General features: G+C 35.7%; 1 protein-coding gene across 7 annotated transcripts in view; it reads left to right on the plus strand.

Annotated features, from left to right (window-relative positions):
• The window catches only part of ATP2C1 (ATPase secretory pathway Ca2+ transporting 1), a 158,541-nt gene that overhangs the window by 78,693 nt on the left and 58,093 nt on the right, over positions 1-21,755 (plus strand). For all 7 annotated transcript variants that reach the window (XM_010380319.2, XM_010380329.2, XM_010380337.2 and 4 more), the window contains 6 exons: positions 2,762-2,823; positions 3,663-3,771; positions 16,178-16,333; positions 17,381-17,449; positions 18,473-18,548; positions 21,588-21,654. In XM_010380319.2, coding sequence (XP_010378621.1) covers positions 2,762-2,823; positions 3,663-3,771; positions 16,178-16,333; positions 17,381-17,449; positions 18,473-18,548; positions 21,588-21,654 — 539 coding nt within the window. The remainder of the gene's footprint in view (positions 1-2,761; positions 2,824-3,662; positions 3,772-16,177; positions 16,334-17,380; positions 17,450-18,472; positions 18,549-21,587; positions 21,655-21,755) is intronic.

Here is a 21,755-nt window from a genome sequence, read left to right on the forward strand (position 1 = left end):
GCTGTACTTGTGTGCTGAATTTATTGCCTAACCTTATTTTATTTTTGAGTCTTTTTTGAGGAATTAAAATGGTTCTACTCATTGTTGGCATGACCTCCTCTCCCCTCCCTTTAAAACAATTTATCATTCCTCCACAAAAGGGGTGTTGTGATCTGGATCAAAGTAATTGAAACAGTAAATAAAACGTTTGTAAAGTAGCCCTTTTTAAAAATTACTATGAATAATGTGGAGATAATGTCAAGATTTCTTTTAATAAGTACAGACATAAACAGAAATGTAGGCTTTTTTTTACGTTTATTTAAATATCTGAAGCTTCTGTAGATTTTAGAACAGTGTTTCACAATATCAGCAGATTTCCTTTTTAGCTAAAACATGGTTAACAAGAATAGAATTATTCTAGCTTAGGGAAAAATGTAATACGGTTGTATAAGCCTGAAGTTCATGCTGTTTTGAATCTGAAGCCTGTTCATTGAGTGGCTATGGTTGTTCTTACATCTATGATTTATTACGTGGGTATTTCTTTTCACTATCCTAGCCTCTTAGGGTAATCTCTAACATAGTTGTTATTAGTTCTGTAGTAACCCAGTGTGGAAAGCCAGTTGGAATCAGATTATTTGCAGCAGGTTTGTGAGCTCCATTAGTAGACTATCAGGGTTCCGCTTTTAGGGGAATCTTCTTGCTTGCACAAATGTTGCCCATGGTCAGGTGGAGCTGGTTAGTCTAGCATAGGTCATTTCAGGCTAAGCATTATTCAAGGCAACTCTTCATTCAGCCAAGTGAGTGGTATGACCTACTGGATGACTGGACCTTCTTGCGTCTTTAAGAATGTGTCAGATATGTGGAGTGCCCTACTTCAGAAGGATTCCTGCAAATAGTATCATTTTGTATGGAAGACCTTAGTACCTTGTTCTCTTTGATCACTAGAAAGCCCCTGCTTTCAAAAAACACCACAAAATTGTGATTTTAACGTAAGTCAATATGGAATTTTACACAAGACAGTGTTATATACATTAAATGCTATGGCTGAGACTATTAAATGTCTTTATGATAGGTACATTTGATGGAAACCTCACAAAAGGATGAAAACTTTATAAAAAACCTATTTTCAAATTGCTAGGTCTGATTCTTACAGACATGTGACCCATCACCAAATATGCCTGTGAAACCAACAAAATAGTCTATAAACAAGTAAAAATCCTCTCCAAAAAGATCCTATTTATTGTCAGTTGAACTTATAATGCTTTAATCAAAAAGCTCTTTATCAAAAATGTATAAAAAATTCTTAATACTTTATCATTATTTGGTATTTGTGCTATATTACCTGTGTCTTAAGAGTGCTTTTTATATTCCTTTTTATATTTATGTTCTCCCTTTTTCCCGTGTGTCTTTGTAATCCTCATTCCCCACACCACTGTACTTCTTCCCAGCCATAAAAATAGCTAATTGTTTTATATGATCATAATGATGTCACCTTACAATAAATTTGAAAAATGACTTATAGGCATTTATTAGGTTTTAGGTGGTATGTTTAATGATCATTTTGATGTAGAGGTATCTGTAAAGTGTTGGGATTACAGGCGCGAGCCACAGTGCCCGGCTGTATTTAACAGGTGTGTGTGTGTGTGTGTGTGTGTGTGCGCGCGCGCCCGCGCGCGCGCGCTTAAGTATGTAGGGAGTAGAGGCTAAGGAACCAGAAGAGATAGGTCAAGATTGGGCAGCATCTAGGTCATTTATTACTGGGATCTAGGATTGGTGGGTATTTTTTAGCGTATTACAGAATTTTGGGGTAAACTTCCAAATTCCTTAATATCCTTCGTGTGTTTGGGGTGTTGTCTTAAGATTTTTACATTTGTAGATTTTCCTTATATTTGTCCCTCTAAGATTAAGTAGAGACTGATTATGTTCTAAGTTATTCTTACATAGCCTTGTGTTTTCCATTTGAAGTTTGTGATGGATATAACACTTTGACTGGTATTAGCAATGCAGTCATTTCAAAACACTCCCAACCTTTCTGCCTCCACTATTTGCCTCTCCCTCTTTTGACTTTAGATTAGCAGATTCTTTTGCTTACTGCAGACATGAGGCAAAAATAGCAGTGATGTGTGATGCAAGACTGCTCATGGAAATATGGACTAAGTAGTAGTGTGAGTTGAAGGATGTTTCTGACCCTCAGCTATTTGTTATCTGGATTGAAAAAAGCTGGAAATCACGTTGTTAGAACGCCTGAGAATTTTCCCTTTTGGATACACAGTTTGAATGGGAACTGGGTCTGTCAGTATGGAGCCAGCCACATCTTATTCCTTGTTTTTCCCATGTTTGTTCTAAGCAAACTTACTTTGTAAACCATTGCTGTTAGCATGGGCTTAAATCCCTAAAGCAAATGTTGTTTACAGTTAATTTTCTTTGACTTCTGCGGTCATTAGACACTTAACATAAGAGTATCTAAATTTTAAGGCTCAATGACTTAAAACTTTTAATGACTCAAATTATGTACTCTTTGGACATACTAGTCAGTTTTCATCTTTTTTCTAAATAACCTTAGGTTTATACATTGAATATTAAAATGTAAAACTGAGAATATTTAATTATCAAAATTGATCTCTACAATTTAACATTTTAAAATAAGGGACAAGCTTTTCTGGGTAAGAATATAAGCACAAGTAAAGGAAAAGATGAGAAGTGGGGGAAATTTTAAAATAATGATTGAGATGGAATATATTCATAGGAACAAAATTAAATTCTACTTTTTTTGTTTGAATAGGAGTATCGTTCAGAAAAATCTCTTGAAGAATTGAGTAAACTTGTGCCACCAGAATGCCATTGGTATGATCCTTTTTTTGGTATGGATTTCCGCCCCTTTAAAAATAGAAGTTGAATGTGACTGGTACCGTATGTATGGTTATCCCCACTTCGTCTGAATGTAAGGAAGACACTGTTAATCTGACACAAAAAGTTCCTGGTCTCATTAATGTAGCAAACCTGTACCATTGAAAACTTTAAAGTCTGAGATTCTTGAGACATGGATGTGTTTAACAGATTTTTAATATATTTTTTTGAGACATAGTCTGGCTCTGTCACCCAGGCTGGAGTGCAGTGGCACAATCTCGGCTCACTGCAAGCTCCGGGTTCACGCCATTCTCCTGCCTCAGACTTCTGCATAACTGGGACTACAGGCACCCACCACCAAGCCCAGCTTATTTTTTGTATTTTTAGTAGAGATGGGGTTTCACCATGTTAGCCAGGACGGTCTTGATCTCCTGACGTCGTGATCCACCTGTCTCGGCCTCCCAGAGTGTTGGGATTACAGGCGCTAGCCACAGTGCCCGGCTGTATTTAACAGGTGTGTGTGTGTGTGTGTATGTGTATGTGTGTGCGCGCGTGCGCTTAAGTATGTGCTACACAGTGTTCTGAGTATAGAGATTCACAATCAAACAGACCCAGGTGATTGAAAAGGTTGCTTCAATTTACACATTTTACATTTGAACAAGTAGTTCGTTTTTCAAGTGATTTTCTGTCATCTTGGCATCTTAATTGTTTAGAAACAGTCTTTTTCTTGGTTCTTATATTTGCCTTTTCCTCAGACAAGCCTACTGGAAATAATTTTTTAAGATAAGTTGCATGAATTTTTTTTTAACCACGGTTGTTTCTATTTCATGTTACAGTGTGCGTGAAGGAAAATTGGAGCATACACTTGCCCGAGACTTGGTTCCAGGTGATACAGTTTGCCTTTCTGTTGGGGACAGAGTTCCTGCTGACTTACGCTTGTTTGAGGTAAGTTTGGGGATCTGATTGTAATAAGTGAAAATACGTGGATGTAGATTAAAGGATAAACATTAAGGAATTAACACGTAGTTGATTTGAAACATTTGGTATTCTACTTTAAAATGTGACATATATAAACTTTTTTTTTTCCTTAAAATATATCTGTCCCTACTGTAGCATCTTTTGAGGTGTCTGTTTAGTGAGTCAGCAGATCTTTATAGAAACCTGCATGTTAGGGACTGTGGGAGATACAAAGATGATATGATAGAATACTTGTGACTAGGGAACATACTATGTGTACATAAATTACTCACCATAAAACAGAACTCAGTAATTGAGTAAGAGAAGTTCAAAGAATAGGTAATAGACATTTAAAGAAGGGAGAGGTTCCACCTGATTTGAATGGGATCAGAATATGCCTCAGACCACATGACTTTGAAAGTGATAATTGAAGAGTAGTACTGGACAAAGATGGGGAAGACAATGAAGCAACACCATTCAAATCACTATAAACATTACAGTGTATGAAACTCTGCTGGGATTGGTAAAGACAGAAAATGTGTGATGGAATCAGATTTCAGAGGCCTTGAATACTAGGCTTAACTTCAGATTTTTTTTTGGTTAGGAATTACCTTTTGAGGCTCCTGTGCAGTTGGCAAATAATGTTATCCTTAGTCTGGCTACAGTGTGTAGAATAGATTGAAGAACTGGAAAATGGAGATAGGCACCTGGCTTAACAGGCTTTCAGAACCCATTAGTATGCAGGTCTTATCCACCATTGGAATTAAGCTGTTTGTTAACACCTACAGAGCGGTCACTCTTTAAATACTATGGCCAAAAGTATGAGTGTTCTCATAGATGCTGTAGAAAGCCTGAAAAACCTTTCAGACTATAGTAAGAATGAACTTGGCTTAATCTTGAAGCAGAGGCCTTTTTTCCAAATATTTGAAATTTATCCTTAGAAAGCTAGTGAATTGCTTTAATTGGGTGACTAGGAATAATATAATATTGCAAGTGCTATTAATTTTACTTCATTATCTTTTTTTGTCCTCTTCGAGGTCTTTTTAATGTTAATTCTTTTCTACTCTTCTCCTTTCCTTCAGTACCTAATATTTTGTCGAAGACAATACTTTGAATTATTCTTCCTCAGAGATTAAGTAGTCTTGTCCCTTGGCATAAATTATCTTCCCCCTCCCCCAGAAAACCCTAATTTCAATTCACGGAGTTGATGCCATTCTTTATTCTGGGCTGCTTCTCTTCCAGTTGAGAAGCAGAACTTCTCATTGGGATAGTTAGAAGATGGTGTTTCCCGTTTGCATGGTTCGAGAAGTATAATGATAGGAGCTTCAGAACACCATTAGGGCTTGCTAAAACTATTTTAGGGTGTTCATTTAACTAAGGGTTGATTGACTTAACAGTTAATTATTTCAAAGTTCACATGTAAACAGGAAAGAAAACCTGTCAGTATGGATTAGTGTGTGTTTTATCTACTCAGCAAATATATATTGAAGACATTGTGAATTTTTTATTTTATTTTTATTTGTTTTTGAGATTGAGTCTCACTCTGTTGCCCAGGCTGGAGTGCAATGGTGCAATCTCAGCTCACTGCAGTCTCCGTCTCCCAGGTTCAAGCAATTCTCCTGCCTCAGGCTCCCAAGTAGCTGAGATTACAGGTGTCTGCCCCCACGCCTGGCTAATTTTTTAGTATTTTTAGTAGAGACGGGGTTTTGCCGTGTTGGCCAGGCTGGTTTTGAACTCCTGACCTCGGGTGATCCACCTGCCTCAGCCTCCCAAAGTGCTGGGATTACAGTCGTGAGCCACCGCTCCCGGCTGACATTGTGAATTTAGTAAGAATTATAAGCATATGTCTTGTGGGGTAATTTATTAGTTATTGTTTTCCCCCTACTTGTTAACTTTGCAAGCACTTCATCAGCACATTTTATTCTGCAGTACTGTAGTTAGGTTGATTTTGTTCTAGTTAATCCACTTTTACAGATATAGTTGAACATTTTTTATTCTCTCTACCTTAATTCTGCCCTATTTGTTTTGCCTATTACCTGGTACCCCAAGCAGACTTTTACAACTACTTTGACTGCAGATTGAAATAACCTTCTTTAAAGAGTTGGGGGTCTTTTATCCTGCATCTAAATTTAAATGTACTGAGTTAAGATATAGGCTGATAAAGTCAGTTTCTCTTCTGGACGCAGAAGCTGCTGGTTTTTTGAAATTAAATTGGCTTATTGGAGTTTTGTTGGCTCAGTTTGGCTGTGGTGATCTTTGGATAATTTTGTAAGGCTAGCTGGTCATTTAATACTACTGTATGAAATAAACTCTCATTTAGGGTTTAAAGGAACCAGAAAACTCCTTAGTCAGCTTTGGGATATCATTAATTTCCTCCAAAGCACATAGATTTCACTTTAGAGAAAGCAAGTGAACTTCTGCTATGTAGTTAGTTCCCTTACAGACTAGGCCTAAAGCCAGGGTTGCAACTTCAGTGTCATCATTTTGCAACTGTCATAAATTTTAGTGCTTTCAGATTTTGACTGTAAACTTGCCTGGGTCCTCAGCAACTTCTTGTTAGCACATTCAGTGACCTGACTGCTGTACAACTTTTGTCTGGTACAACTTTTATCTTCATAAGCTGTGTCTTAACTTGGGCTGCTTTTAACAAAATACCATGCTATTTATTTTTCACAGTTATGGAGGCTGGAAGTTCAAGGTCAAGGTCTGGCACGGTTTGGTTTCTGGCGAGGACCCTTGCTAGCTTGAGATGGCTATCTTCTTGCAGTGTCCTCACGTGGCAGAGACACCAATTTCTCTCTCTTCCTCTTATGCAGCCACTAATGGCATCATTAGGACTAGCCTCATGACCTCATCTAATCCTAATTACTTCCCAGGGCCCCATCTCCAAATACTATAATGTTGACTGTAGAGAGCTACAGCACATGACTTTTTGGGATACATAGTTAAGACTGTAACAGGTTGAGACTGCCATTTTGTTTATACTTTTTAAAGACTAATATTGATAACCTAAGGAATTGTGTAGTTTTCCCCTTGCCTGTATCAGGTTTTCAGAAGCCAGTGGTTGAGTCAAGATAGTTTTCCCATGGTATCCACTAGGGATCGGTCCTAGTAGATCCAGTGAGAGCAAAATCCAAAGATGCTCAAGTCCCTTATGTACAATTGAGTAGTATTTATATATAACCTCTGCACATTTTTCTGTATACTTTAAATCATCTCTAGATTACTTATAACTCCTAATAAAATATAAATGCTATGTCAACAGTTGTTATACTGTATTTAAAAACTTTTATATTGTTTTTTACTGTTGTATTTTTTGTATTTTTTTAATTATACTTTCTTTGAATATTTTCCGTCTGTGATTGGTTGAATCCACTGCTACAGAGGGAGGACTGTATGGTTGGTGGCAGTGGCCTTTCCAGCAGGAGCCTGAGAGGCATTGATGGAGCTAGGACAGTAAAACTTAGAGGAATTGAGCTTTGGGCATGTTCTTTGTTTTTTTTCCCCCTGAGGGTTTTTATTTTAACTTTTAGTGTTATTTGAGAAGAGGCACCACTGGCCAATTACTTGATGATAACCAATGAATTGGTCAGACAATGACTTTAGATGAAGCAATCTTATTGACTATGTATGCCTGGATAACAGTACATTTTATTTTTATTTTTATTTTATTTTATTTTTTATTATTATACTTTAAGTTCTAGGATACATGTGCACAACGTGCAGGTTCGTTATATATGTGCACATGTGCCATGTTGGTGTGCTGCACCTGTTAACTTGTCATTTACATTAGGTATATCTCCTAATGCTATCGCTCCCCCATCCCCCACCCCACGACAGGCCCTGGTGTGTGATGTTCCCCACCCTGTGTCCAAGTGTTCTTATTGTTCAGTTCCCACCTATGAGTGAGAACATGCGGTGTTTGGTTTTGTGTCCTTGTGATACTTTGCTCAGAATGATGGTTTCCAGCTTCATCCATGTCCCTACAAAGGACATGAACTCATCCTTTTTTATGGCCACGTAGTATTCCATGGTGTATATGTGCCACATTTTCTTAATCCAGTCTATCATTGAACAGTACATTTTGCCTTTGTGAAAACACAGCATATTTTCGGTATTGTTCCAGGTAAAGTCGATATCAATATTTGAATAAATAACTCTTTGTAAGAAAAAACAGTGTGAGGGTCAGATGAAAAAAGGTTGTTTTTTTTTTTGTTTGTTGTTTTGTCTTTTGAAAATGTTTTACCTCTCTCAGCTATAACTTTCTAAGCCCAATAATACATCGCTTGAAATGATAGCAAGATTTTCTTTCACTTGAAGTTCTGAATAAGTCCATTGACACTTTGCTTTGTGGTTCATATGCTTACAGTTGGCCCACATCATTTTTTTAAACCTGTTTATGATCTGATGATTTTCTAAATGTATCAGACTTCTTTCAGAGAATTACCACTTGGGCTAGCAGCCAAGATTAAGCTGTTTTTATGATACTGGATTACCAGACCATTTTAATTTGGGCAGAAAGGTTAGTTCTATTAGGACTCAGGATCTACTGAGGCCAAGCTCAGGAATTCAAACTTAAGAACACGCCAGTGGGCATTATATTGTGAGCCATTTTTCAATCTCATGAATCCTTGTACTTTGTTATAGTATAGCAGTTTGGCTCAGTGAGTAGTTTTTGGTGTCTTCAGGGCTTGTTCCTTTCTGTTCCCTAGTTCTAAGGAGAAGTAAAAACCAAAGATAATGGGCATGATTGAGCCAGCACAGATATACTTTGGCTACCTGCCACCTGAAGGAGTCAGAAATAATCTCCTTGACTGGAACCCTATGTAGCCATTATGTTTCTATTTGTGAGGCTCACATTCTTGCACAGTCTGTTGTTAAGACCCACTAACAAGCAGCTGTCTCCACGTTGGGTAAATCCATTACTGGAGCAATCATTCTGTGTCAAGCATTCTGATTTCCTGAGTTAATGAAATACATGTTCCATTTACTCAATGAAAAAATATTCTGGTAAAACACAGGTTACAATTCTGATTTGGTTTGGTATGCTTTTTCAAAAAAATTTTTTTCAAATATTTGATAAAATGTAAACATATAGTGATATTTTAAATTTACTTATGTTGGTAATGAAGCTAATTTAGGCAATTGTAATCCATTTCTTAGGAAATTGGTCTGTTAATGAAACCATTTTCGCCATTTAGCACATATTTGAAAACCATGTATGGCACATTGCACCAGGCTTCAGGGCTTCGAAGTGAAAAAGACAGTTTGTGCCCTCCCCATTGGCAGACACCAACTTGTAAACAACTGTGATTCAAAGAATGATACGTGTCTGCTCATGAAATGAATTGACTATGTGAGCTTAGGCAAGCCGCTTGATTTTTTCAGGCCTGTTTTGTCACTGTGACATAAAGTTGCCCTAGAGCAATTCATTCCAACTTCTAATGTGCATAGGAGTCAGCTGGGCTCTGTTTTGGCAGGTGTGGGGTGGGGCCTGAGATTCTGCATACTTAACCAGCTTTTAGACCATGCCAAAAGCACTAGTCCATCCACCACATTAAAAAATATATATATATATTAAAACAGCTTTATTAAGATATAATGTGCATATCATACAGTTCACACATTTAAGGTGTATCATTCAGTGGTTTTCAGTATATTCACAGTTGTACACCCATCACTACCATCTAATTATAGAGCATTTTCATCACTCTCAAAATAAAACTCTTACCTTTTAGCATTCATTCTGCATTTTCCCTGCCTCTAGCAGCCACTAATCTGCTTGCCACTGAAATACATTTGCCTATTCTGGACATTTCATATAAGTAGAATCATACAATATGTAGTCTTTCATGTCTGGCCTCTTTCATTTAACATAATGTTTTTAGGTACTCCATTCAAGTATGTCATTGTTTTTTACTGCCAAATAATTTTCCGTTGTAAGGATTTATATCACATAGTTGGTGAATTTAATCCATTTACACTTACAGGGATTGCTGATAGGAAAGGACTTCTGTTGTTACTTGTTTCCTATTTGCATTATCTTTTTATGTTCCTCAGTTTCTCCATTGTGCCCTTCTTTGTGTGTTTTTTTTCACACCCCTCCGATTGATTTTTTTTTGGATGTACCTTTTTTATTTCCTCGAATTCTTTTCTCTGCATACTTTTTACTTATTTTCTTAGTGATTACATGTGGATTACAGTGAACATCCTAATCTTATAAGAGTCTAGTTTGAAGTGATACCAACTTTGCTTCAGTAGCATACAAAATTGTACGGCCCACACCTCCCTCATCTTTGTTATTGTTGCAAATGACATCTTTATGCATTCTGTGCCCATTAATATAGATTTATAAGCATTTTATGCATTTATACATTTTTAATTATATAGGAAGCAAACACAGGAGTCATGAACTCAACATACATATGTTTACCTACATAGCTTCATTGGAATTCTTTATGTCTTCATATGGCTTTGAGTTACTTTCTACTTTCTTATTTCAGCCTAAAGGGCTGTCTCTTAGCATTTCTTATGAGTCAAGTCTGACTAGTGATGAACTTTTTTAGCTTTTGTTTATTTAGGAATTTAAAAATTTCTCCTTCATTTTTAAAAGATAATGTTGCCAGATAGAAAATTATTGGTTGACAGTTTTTTTTCTGAGTATTGTAAATGTCTGTTCTTTTTGACCTCTATGTTTTCTCATTATTAATAAGCTATTAATCTTAATGAAAATTCTGTTATGTGATAAGTTGTTACTGTGGCTGTTTTCAAGATTCTGTCTTTATCTTTCAATGGTTTGATTATAATGTGTCTCATTGTGGATGTCTTTGAGTTTATTCTATTTGGATTTCATTGAGCTCCTTGGTTGTGTAGATTTATGTCTTTCATCAAGTTGGGGAAGTGTTCAGCCATTTTATCTTCAGCTATTTCTGTCACCTCATTTTTCCTTCTGAGATTGTACTGGCATACCTCATTTTATCATGCTTCAAAGATAATGCATTTAAAAAAATATATTAATAGATTTGTGGCAACCCTGTGTCAGGCAAGTCTGTTGGCGCCATTTTTCCAACAGCATGGTGCTCACTTTGTGTCTCTGTGTCACATTTTGGTAATTCTCACAGTATTTCAAACTTTTTCAGTATTATGTCTATTATGGTGATCTGTGATCAGTGATCTTTGCTGTTACTGTTAAAATTGTTTTGGGTCACCATTAACTATGTTCATGTAAGACCATGAATGTAATCAATAAATGTTGCATATTTTCTGACTGCTGCATTGTCCAACTGCTCTTTCCCTCTCCTTGGACTTTCCTGTTCTCTGAGAAACAACAATATGGAAATTAAGCCAATTAGTAACCCTACAGTGGCCTCTTAAGTGTTCAAGTGAAGGAAATATCGCATGTCTTTCACTTTAAGTCAAAAGCTAGAAATAATTAAGCTTAGTGAGGAATGCATGTCAAAAGCCAAGACAGGCTGAAAGCTAGGCCTCTTGCCTCAAACAATTAGCCAAGTTGTGAATGCAAAGAAAAAGTTCTTGAAGGAAATTAAAAGTGCTATTCCAGTGAACACACAAATGATAAGAAGTAAAACATCGTTATTGTGTATATGAAGAAAGTTTGAAAGGTTTTGATAAAACGTAAAAGCAGCCACAATATTTCCTTAAACCAAACCTAATCCAGAGCAGGACCATAACTCTCTTCAGTTCTGTGAAGACTGAGAGAAGTGAGGAAGCTGCCAAAGGAAAGTTTGAAGCTTGCAGAGGTTGGTTCATGAGGTTTAAGTAAAGAAGCCATCTCTATAACATATAAGGGCAAGATGAAGCAGCAAATGTTAGTGGAGAAGCTGCAGCAAGTTATTCAGAAGATGTAGCTAAGATCATTGAGGAAGGTGGTTATACCGAACATTTTCAATGTAGATGAAACAGCTGTATCTTCTGAATAACTTTTTCTGTATACTCGAATCAGAAAGTTAGCAATTTATGTAAGCATTTACCATGGGATAAAATTAATTTCATGTATTGTTTTCAGTAATACATAACACTTGGTTGGTTTGGCTTTGAGTGTTAATAAGTTACATACATGAAGATTTTAAATTACATTGTCTTCATTTGCATAAACAGTGAAGTATCTTAATTTTTGAAAGCAGAAGTAAGACATTTTGTGATCAGGCAGCTATAGGTGAATATTTTGGAAGATTGTTTCTGGGGAGAAAAATCCATTTCTAATTTGCTTTTTAATGATTTGCTTTTAATTCTAGACTCGAGAGGTGATTGCCTTATCAGTATACTGTATGTCAAACAGTTCTTTAGCTTAAGAACTTATTTGTAGCTGCCAGTTGTTCCATGTTAACCTGAATTTTTAAAAGTACTTTCTGCCTTTCAGGAAACCTTTGTGACTGGCATTTGATTTCTTTCTCCCTAGTGTTTTATGTGAATAATAATCTTGTGAATTTTTCCAATCATTTTTATTGTGTAGATGTTAAATATTTAGACTGTGAATTATATAGTCATCTTGATTCTTATTTATATTCTGATTTTTGAACTGCTTTATAGCATATTCACACCTCCACCAGAGTGCTTGAAGAAGAATGAAAGTGCAAATCAGTTTTCTTGTTCATTAACAGGTCTTCTGAGGGTTTAGTACTTAAACTTTTGGCTAGGTGTTATGGGGCTGTCTGAGTCTTTGATTTCACTTTATCCTACCTTTCTCTCTCTCATGAATGCAATGAATAATGACTGTAATATCTTTCTTCTCAGATGAATTAAATTGTGACTTTATTAAACTGTAATAGGCTTGCCTCATTTATTAAATTCCACCTTTTCTTTCCCTCTACTCCCTCAAAACAACTTCCTAGGAAAACTCTTGCAGTCACTATTAAGAGAAAATAACTTGTGACTTAGAAAGTATTCGTATTCAACAGATAGTTGAAATCTTTGCAGATCGGGACATTGTGAGATTTAGACACATTGAATGATAATTTCAGTTTTAGTTACAAATTTGTAATGATATAGAAAAAAATTAGGGTCCTGAGCCCCTTTTTCTTCCGCATTAGCTTGTGTATTACACCAGACAAGGGCTCTCTTAAGTGATTGTTGTTCTGAGGCTGAAACCAAAGAGCTAGGTTGCTGACAGAGCCATGAAATCATGCTTTTCCTCTTTTTAAAAACAGCAGATTAAAAAAAAATTCCTTCTCTATTAGTCACTTCATGTTAGTATTTATCCATGTTTAAGATTTACATTTAAAGCAAAAGTCTTCAAAGGGAAAACATGAGTTTTACGTCTCTTAGGGAAGGAATTCTGTAAATTTCTACAAGTATTTATTTTTAAGTATTAGTGGATCTCTTTTCTAGTTAAGATCTTGGAAAATTTTGTGCAACTCTGATTGTTGTAACAAGCATTAAAGATGAGCTTGCTAAATAAAATGAACCTTGTATAAATTTACTTGTAATTCAGGAAATACATACTATTTTTCATAAATTTGCTTTATGTGTTATACCTGTCTTTTTCTTTTTTTTTTTTTTTTTTTTTTTTTTGAGACGGAGTCTTGCTCTGTCGCCCAGGCTGGAGTGCAGTGGCCGGATCTCAGCTCACTGCAAGCTCCGCCTCCCGGGTTTACGCCATTCTCCTGCCTCAGCCTCCCGAGTAGCTGGGACTACAGGCGCCCGCCACCTCGCCCGGCTAGTTTTTTGTATTTTTTAGTAGAGACGGGGTTTCACCCTGTTAGCCAGGATGGTCTCGATCTCCTGACCTCGTGATTCGCCCGTCTCGGCCTCCCAAAGTGCTGGGATTACAGGCTTGAGCCACCGCGCCCGGCCATACCTGTCTTTTTCTATAAGTGGTTACAAAATTGGGGAGGAGAAATAATTTGTAGATTGATCCTTTAAATAAGAGGAATCTGGAGTTAAAATCTTTCCACACTGGAATTTTATCTGCATAGCGTTCTACCTCTATAATGTTGGGTGAGTTACTTAACCTTTCAGTGCCTGTAAAGCAGGGATAATAATAGTAATTACTTGCCTCATAGGAGTTGTTAGTAGGATTAAATGTGATAATTTAGCGTAGGTATGTAGCATAGTGCCTAGCAGATTGTAAGCAATGAAATGTCAGCTGATTTTTAGTATTGACATTATCTTTGAAGAAAGGCCCATTTTAAGATTTGTTTCTCTTGCCTTGCTAATAAATGTGTTATGTGAAAAGTTAAATAGTTCCAAGGTTAACGTGGAAAGAAAAGTCAAATAAATATGTTCCTTTAATAAAGAAAAATTCACTTACCTTTGAACATGGCAGGTGTTTTTTAAATCTTCAGTTGGGTTAAGGTAATGAACCCGAATTTATTAACTGGTTTGTGTTTGTATACACAATTAATGTTAAATGCAAAATCCTTTAATGTCTAAAGGACTATTGATCTGTGTTTTAAAGAATAATTTTTGTAAGCTTATTTTGATACGAAAATGCATTCCATTGTCATACTATCTAAACTTTTGGGAATTGCTAGCACAATTTTGTCTCTTTGGAGTTATATTTATTTTCATGATGAATATTTTAAAACTTACAATCTAATGTAAACTCTTATTTTTGCAGTTATGTGTTTCCCGAACACACAAACACACCAAGCATGTTCCTGCCCCCAAGGTCTTTGTACTTTTTTCCCTTTACGGGAAATCCACTCTCCCTAATTATGGCCCAGCCTTCGAGCTCTCAGGTCTATCAGGGCACTGCAGAGGATTACCTGGTTTTGGGGAATGTTTTCTTCTAAAATGTGACTCTATCTTTATTATGTTTGTTGTTTTCCCCCACCTGGCATTGTATATTATATACTCGTGGTTGTTTAAAATCACTTTCCCATTATATCCAAGGGTAGAAACTTTGTTTTGCTCACTGCTGATTCTGCTGCTGTGTGTGATAAAGTACAGGGCATGGTACGTTGTAAGCAGTAATAAATACTTGTTAAGTGAATGTAGGAATGTTGTTGATCAAATTAAAACAGTTTTGTTGCAGAGATGAAGAGTCTGTGAACCAATTTTTAATAATCATTTTACATGAGGTTATTTGAGGTTTTTATGCTCAGAAATGAACCATTTGAAAAGATGTAATTTATAACTTTTCACCCCCCGCCAAAAAAAAAGAAAAAGAAGATATAAATTTAGAACACTTCGTACATAGTGTGAACTGAGGATTAAGAAAGGCCTGATTGAGAATACTGACTCAACTTAAAATAGCAGTGATACTGTGCAGTAATTTATCCTGTTTTCTTTCCAGGAACTTGCTCAGTGCCTAACACTGATAGTCAATAAATGTTGGGTGAATGAATGAGCCTGTAAAATCAGTAAAGTCATGAACTAATTCTTAGTTTGTTAAAGAGTACCCTAAGGACCCTTGAATAATAGCTTCTGGAATAAAATGGGTGGAAGTTTGCAACAGAATCACCTGGAGGGCTTGTAAATACAGTCTGTTAGGTTGACTTTCTCTACCTTGTGTTGGAGGTGTAGCAAAGGACTCTTCTAACAAGTTCTGAGGTAGTGGATGTTATGCTGTCCTCCGTTGAGAACCTTTGCTGTATACCTGTATTCCTGTTGAGGTGATTCACATTAATGTATTGAAGGTTTTGAGAAGCACTGCAGTAGAGGAAGCTATTTAACTCTTAACTATTTCTGACTTACTTGGCCCTAGTCCTCTCCCCCACTTGTTTGTATGTATGTATGTATCTATCTATACTCTTAAAATAGTTTTTTTTTTCCTTTTTTCTGTATGCTTGGGTAGGTAAATACTGTGTCAGGAGTGAAGCCTTCAAAATTGAGCTCTATTGCAGAGTTGGAAGATATTATGATAGTTATGATCTGCATGAAAACAATTGTATACATTTTTGAGTCTTGCAAATTATAATTTGGAATAAACGTAGGGATGTATAACAAGAATAATTTTATGAAAATTGATTCCAAAATGAAATGATTTCTAAGTGACATTTTTCCCCTTTATTCATGTATCCACTTTCAGTCATCGTTGGTGGTTTTAATCTGCCAAGCCATTTTTCCAGAACTTTAGGGACTTGACAAAATTAGGAAATAATATTTTGTCATGAAAAGTTGAGTTTTCTCTAGATGAAGATTGAGTCTTAGCTAATGTCAAATTTTTCCTAGTTGTATTTTCAATTTTGGACTAATCTAGTCTCATGGTACAGCATCCTACTTTGCTTGTCTTAGATTTTGTTGACTTAATTGTATTTTAAAATAAGATTGTACTGATTCTGGTCTTTTGTCTTAGAGTGATGGTTTTGATACAAGATGTGGCTAATCAATGGAAAAGGGATATTTGAGGAAGAAGTGATGATAGTTATGAACTCTAGAGATGTTAAATGTAGCACAAAATTTGAATCTGGGTTTCTTTATGTTCCCTAAGGCTGTGGATCTTTCCATTGATGAGTCCAGCTTGACAGGTGAGACAACGCCTTGTTCTAAGGTGACAGCTCCTCAGCCAGCTGCAACTAATGGAGCTCTTGCAACAAGAAGTAACATTGCCTTTATGGGAACACTGGTCAGATGTGGCAAAGCAAAGGTAAATTTTTTTTCCTGTTGTGAAAAAAGCAGTTCCTTTGTTTGAAATTATTTTCTCAATTATTTTTTTTTGCTGATTTTATGTGGAATTTTTCAAATACATGACAAAAGATAAAATTGAACTTAACCCATTACATCTATTTGTGAAACGGGGGAGAATCTGTGTCCCTGAAGTAGAACATTTCCATAGTTCTGCTATTTCACAGATAATGGATAATCCTCATTACCTGTTTCTTTGTAAAGAGAGAAACAGTGGTTTCATGGATGTGTTTATTATTAGTTAAATAAATTTTTAATGTAGTTGATATGATACTGGCTGTAATAATCTATATATTGTTCACCTGTTGATCGATTTCAAATGCTTCGTATCCTGAATTCTGATACTCCACCAGTGCAAAAGACATCATTCACTAGGGATAAAAAGAAACTATATTAAATGTCTCCTATTGAGTATAATACATATTTGTATTTCAGAAATACTAATATAGGCAAAAAATAGGCCTCAGAATTGAGTCTGCAATACTTTTTGTTTTGAGACGGAGTCTCACTCTGTTGTCCAGTCTGGAGTGCAGTGGCGTGATCTTGACTCTCTGCAACCTTCACCTCCCAGGTTCAAGTGATTCTCATGCCTCAGCCTCCCGTGTAGCAGGGATTACAGGCACATCCCACCACGCCTGGCTAATTTTTTGTATTTTTAGTAGAGATGGCATTTCACCATGTGGGCCAGGCTGATCTCGAACTCCTGACCTCAAGTGATCCACCCCCCGCCCCCTTGGCCACTCAAAAGTACTGGGATTATAGGCGTGAACCGCAGCACCTGGCCAGCAGTACATTTAATGTAATGTTTGTTTCCAGGGTTTAAATCATAAGGGGCAAATGGTTATGACAGTAACACAAAAAAGTAAATTTGCTAAGGAAATCTTACGAGTGTGTATGTTAGACATCTTCACTGTAGGTAAGACTTTGAAAGTTGTTGGATGTGTGTGTGTATGTGTTTTGGTTTACATTTCATCTGGATGTAAATGTATTTTCCTGTTTTTCCCCTTAGGGTGTTGTCATTGGAACAGGAGAAAATTCTGAATTTGGGGAGGTTTTTAAAATGATGCAAGCAGAAGAGGTGAGTACTTAATATGTTAATGATGTATTTGTTCCAAATCTGGAATTCTTCATTGTAAGTAGAGAATATTGGATTACTTTGTATACTTTTGAGAGCAATATTTTATTCAGAATGGAAATCAGTTGTCTCTGTTTAGAAACATAATTGGAAAGCCTGTAATTGAAAAGGTCTAAATTGATGTTGTTAGTATTCTAAAGGATTTTGAGCTTTACTCATTGTTTATAGCAGAAAAAGGCTTTTAACCACTTATTTGTAGATCTTATTATTTTCAGAGATTAGTGTTGTGGTAATTTTAAGGATTAGTAATTAGTATATTTGTACCTTGGAACATGTCTTCTATCAAATTTTTTCAACTTCACATAATTCCAAGTAAGGGTGGCAGGGAAAAGATTGCCAAGTAAAATAACCTACAAAATATTCTTGGCTAAAAGTATTAAAGATGAGTTCATTTTAAATACTTTCTTATTTAAAAGGAAGTTGCATTCTGCAAATGTCATGTTCTCCCCAAATCCTCTGGATTTCTCAGGTAACCTGCCAAAACTCCAGTATGTGATGCAGAGTGGGAACTCATTCCAAGAGGCGTGGTAGTGAAGGGATGAATAGAGAAGAGGGTTAGCAGATGAGGGGGGATTAAAAGACCTGGGTTACTAGCATGTTTGTGGATACAGAAAGGGGAAAATTGGAAAAGTAAGTGAGAGAGCAGCTGATGGTAATGAAGTCCTGCAGTGGTTGGTAGGAGGGAGAACAGATTTTTTCTCAGAAGGAAGCATAGGGAGAATGGACCTTTTCAAATAAACAGGTTTTTAAAAGTAGAGAATTTCTATTCCTCACTGTGTGACCTTGGGCATTGTGTAAAATCTAAGTCTCAGTTTTCTCAGTGAAGGTGCTTATTTATTTACCTTATGGGAGAGTTGGATGGTTAACTTAGGAATTGCTTTGTCAAGCACTTAGCAAGTCCCTGACACTTGATAAAGCTTAGTAAATATGGCTAATTGTGGTGACACTCTTCTTCAATTTATCAAGGCACCAAAAACCCCTCTGCAGAAGAGCATGGACCTCTTAGGAAAACAACTTTCTTTTTACTCCTTTGGTATAATAGGTAAGAGAAGAGTGAGTATGTGTATATTTTTATTTGAGTTTTCTTTTTTGAATGTGAAGGGTGGTGGTATTCTAGTTTTATTTATTGGCTTTTCTTTTTTTATTAAGTTTAATACTTTTTAAAATTGTAAGACTACTAGTCATTATTCATTTCAACAAAGAAAAAATAGAACTCTGATTCTTGTAATCAGAAAATATTTCTTTAAACATTTGAGTATTTATCTTTCAAAAATGTAATACTGTAGTTTTATGGACTGCTTTTCTATTTTTATTTCACATGTCCTGTCATAAAACTCTTGTCATTAGATTGATGCTCACACAAAACAAATGTAAAGGTTGTATAGTATTCTATTTTGTGGGAAAACATATAAGAAGACCTCTTCTAGACATTTAGGATTTTTTGAGTTTTTTTTTATTATATAAATACTTCTCCAGTGTGGGTATCTTCTGGTAAATACCTCTCTTTTTTAAGGAAAAATTCTTAGAAATAAAATTTATTTAGTCAAAGGGGATCCATGTACCTTTTAAATTTTTGGCCAGCTTTAAGTGTTGTCATTAACTTCAACTGTAAATAAAAGAGTTCTCATTGTTTGATTTCACAGTTATTAGGGAAACCGAATGCTTTGTCATGTGTGGGTTGATCATTTTTATTTCATTTTATGACCTGCCAGTGATTATTGTCCCTTTTCCTGTGTCTTGAGTCTTAGATTGATAAAAGCTTTTTATATGACTAGATTTTCAGTATTTTTGTTGTATAAGTTATAAGTATTTTTTTCCCATTTAAATTGCCTTTGAGGCATGTAGAATAAACTTGGTAAGAGGGCAATATATGTAATTAACTGTTTATGACTAGTGTTCCATTATTGGATCGCTAAGCATGTGGGAGTTATTTATATCCTACTGCTCAAGGTCATTGCCAAGGTCTGATTGCAAAAATTCAAAAAATTGCAACCTCAGACACAAATGGGTTAAAACATCCCCTCTTCCTTGAGATTCTGTTATCACCCTCCTATTGATAATCTCTGCAATTAAGTTGGTTTTGTTCTAGTCCTAAAGATTTCCCAACCTCATGTTTATAAGAACATTTATTAAAACATTGTTGTATAGTTTTTTATTTTTGACATTTTACTATTTTATTTAAAATTTATTTTAGTACATGACTTAAGGCAGAGTTTTAACTTTTTTACTCAAGTTAATTATCCCATTAATTCTGTAATCCAGTCTTTATTCATGGGGTTGAAGTCACGTTTTTATCACACATTAAGCACTTGCATTAATTTTGAAGCCTTTTCTCCTTTAATTTTCTTACCATGTTAATTATTCCAGCTAACAGTATTTCAAAGTCAGTAATACAATTTTTTTTTTTTTTTTGAGACGGTGTCTCGCTCTTGTTGCTCAGGCTGAAGTGCAATGACACAATCCCGGCTGATTGCAACCTCTGCCTCCCAGGGTTCAAGCGATTTCCCTGCCTCAGCCTCTCAAGTAGCTGGGATTACAGGTGTGCGCCACCACACCCGGCTAATTTTTTAATTTTATTTTTAATAGACACGGGGTTTTACCACATTGGCCAGGCTGATCTTGAACTCCTGAACTCACATGATTGCCCACCTCAGCCTCCCAAAGTGCTGGGATTACAGGAGTAATGCAATTTTGAAGCACTATTTCTGTTAATACAATATTAGTTGAAATAACTTCTTAAATAGTAATTCTGTTTATCCATCTATCTTCATTGTAAACATAAAGTAGAAGGGTAGGAAGTTGTCTTAGTTTTTTTTCACTGGTGTGTATGCCCTCATAACTCCTTTCATTTGATTATTGCTCTTTTCTGGAAATTTTATAGTGAATTTGATAAACTGAAGGACATTCTAGCCAATTAAATCTTTGTAGTTTCTATTAGCACTATACCATAAAACCATTTCAAGTTTAGTAATAAATATGTTTCAACTTTATGATTATCTGGTTTTATGTTAGTATATCACATTGGACATAATTTCTCTTGCCAAGGTCAAGAGCCAGATCAGGGGTCAGCAATTTTTTTTTTTTTTTGTAAAGGACTAGATAGTAAATATTTTAGTCCATATGGTCTCTGTTGGAAATAGTTTACTTTGCCATTAGCATGAAAACAATCATAGAAAATATGTAAATAAATGAGTGTGGCTGTGTTCCAACAAATTTCATTCACAAAAGCAGACAAGAGACCCACAGATTGTAGTTTACTGACCCCTGGTATAATCCTTTTTACATAATTCCATCATGATAGTGTTTGGGATAGGATCTTAGAAAGTTACTATTTGGATATTCTTTAGCTATACAAAGATGAAAAAAACCTTGTCTTAAATGTTCATATTGATTTACAGTCTTGAGATAGGTTTATTTTATCAAACCTCTGATGAATCTGTTTGGTTTTTCCTTACAAACCTGCTTGTGTGCCCCTTTACCCCTGTTGCTTTCAAAGATAAAAGGTTAAAACAAGGAGTATTGGTTTAATTGATTTTTAAATTTTTGAAATGCCTTGAAAGTAGTAATTTTTAGATGTTAGTGCAGTCGTAGGTGCTTAACGTAAGGCACATCACTTTTTGAGCCAAGTCCTAAGTGTCCCTTTGTATGTAGTATGGATTTGCTGAGAAGTGTCCGGATATTGTGTTATGGAAAATGAAGTTTTAGGGTTTAATTTTGCACGTTTGATATTAAATAGAAGACCTATATGTTTGCTGCCACCTTCTGTTTTTCATTGTATGAAAATACTGGTAATTTTTAAAAAAATAGTAAGATACTATTGCTTTAAGGGATAGATGGGAGCAGTGTCAACCAACAGTAAAACTGTGTGAGCACACGTGTACCTATGTGAGTATGCACAGTATTCACATTAAGCAGTGTTAACTTTAACCTCCCCTGTTTAATGGATTTTTATAAAATCTTGTAATTGTGATCTGATATGCTTTCCCTTTTATTGTCAAGGGATGTTTTAGATGCCTTCAGCTTGTTCTATTCCTTCTAGGTGATTGTATGTAAAAGGGAAGAATAACTGTTTGTCTTTCAGGAATCATCATGTTGGTTGGCTGGTTACTGGGAAAAGATATCCTGGAAATGTTTACTATTAGTGTAAGGTAAGTTCCAATACTTCATAATTGGAGTCTCTTTTGCCTCTTTTATTTCTCTAATGGACATAGCTTATGTTTTATTATGGAGGTCAGTATTACATGGAGAC

The sequence above is a fragment of the Rhinopithecus roxellana genome, chromosome 1 (genome assembly GCF_007565055.1).
Source record: "Rhinopithecus roxellana isolate Shanxi Qingling chromosome 1, ASM756505v1, whole genome shotgun sequence".
NCBI lineage: Eukaryota > Metazoa > Chordata > Mammalia > Primates > Cercopithecidae > Rhinopithecus > Rhinopithecus roxellana.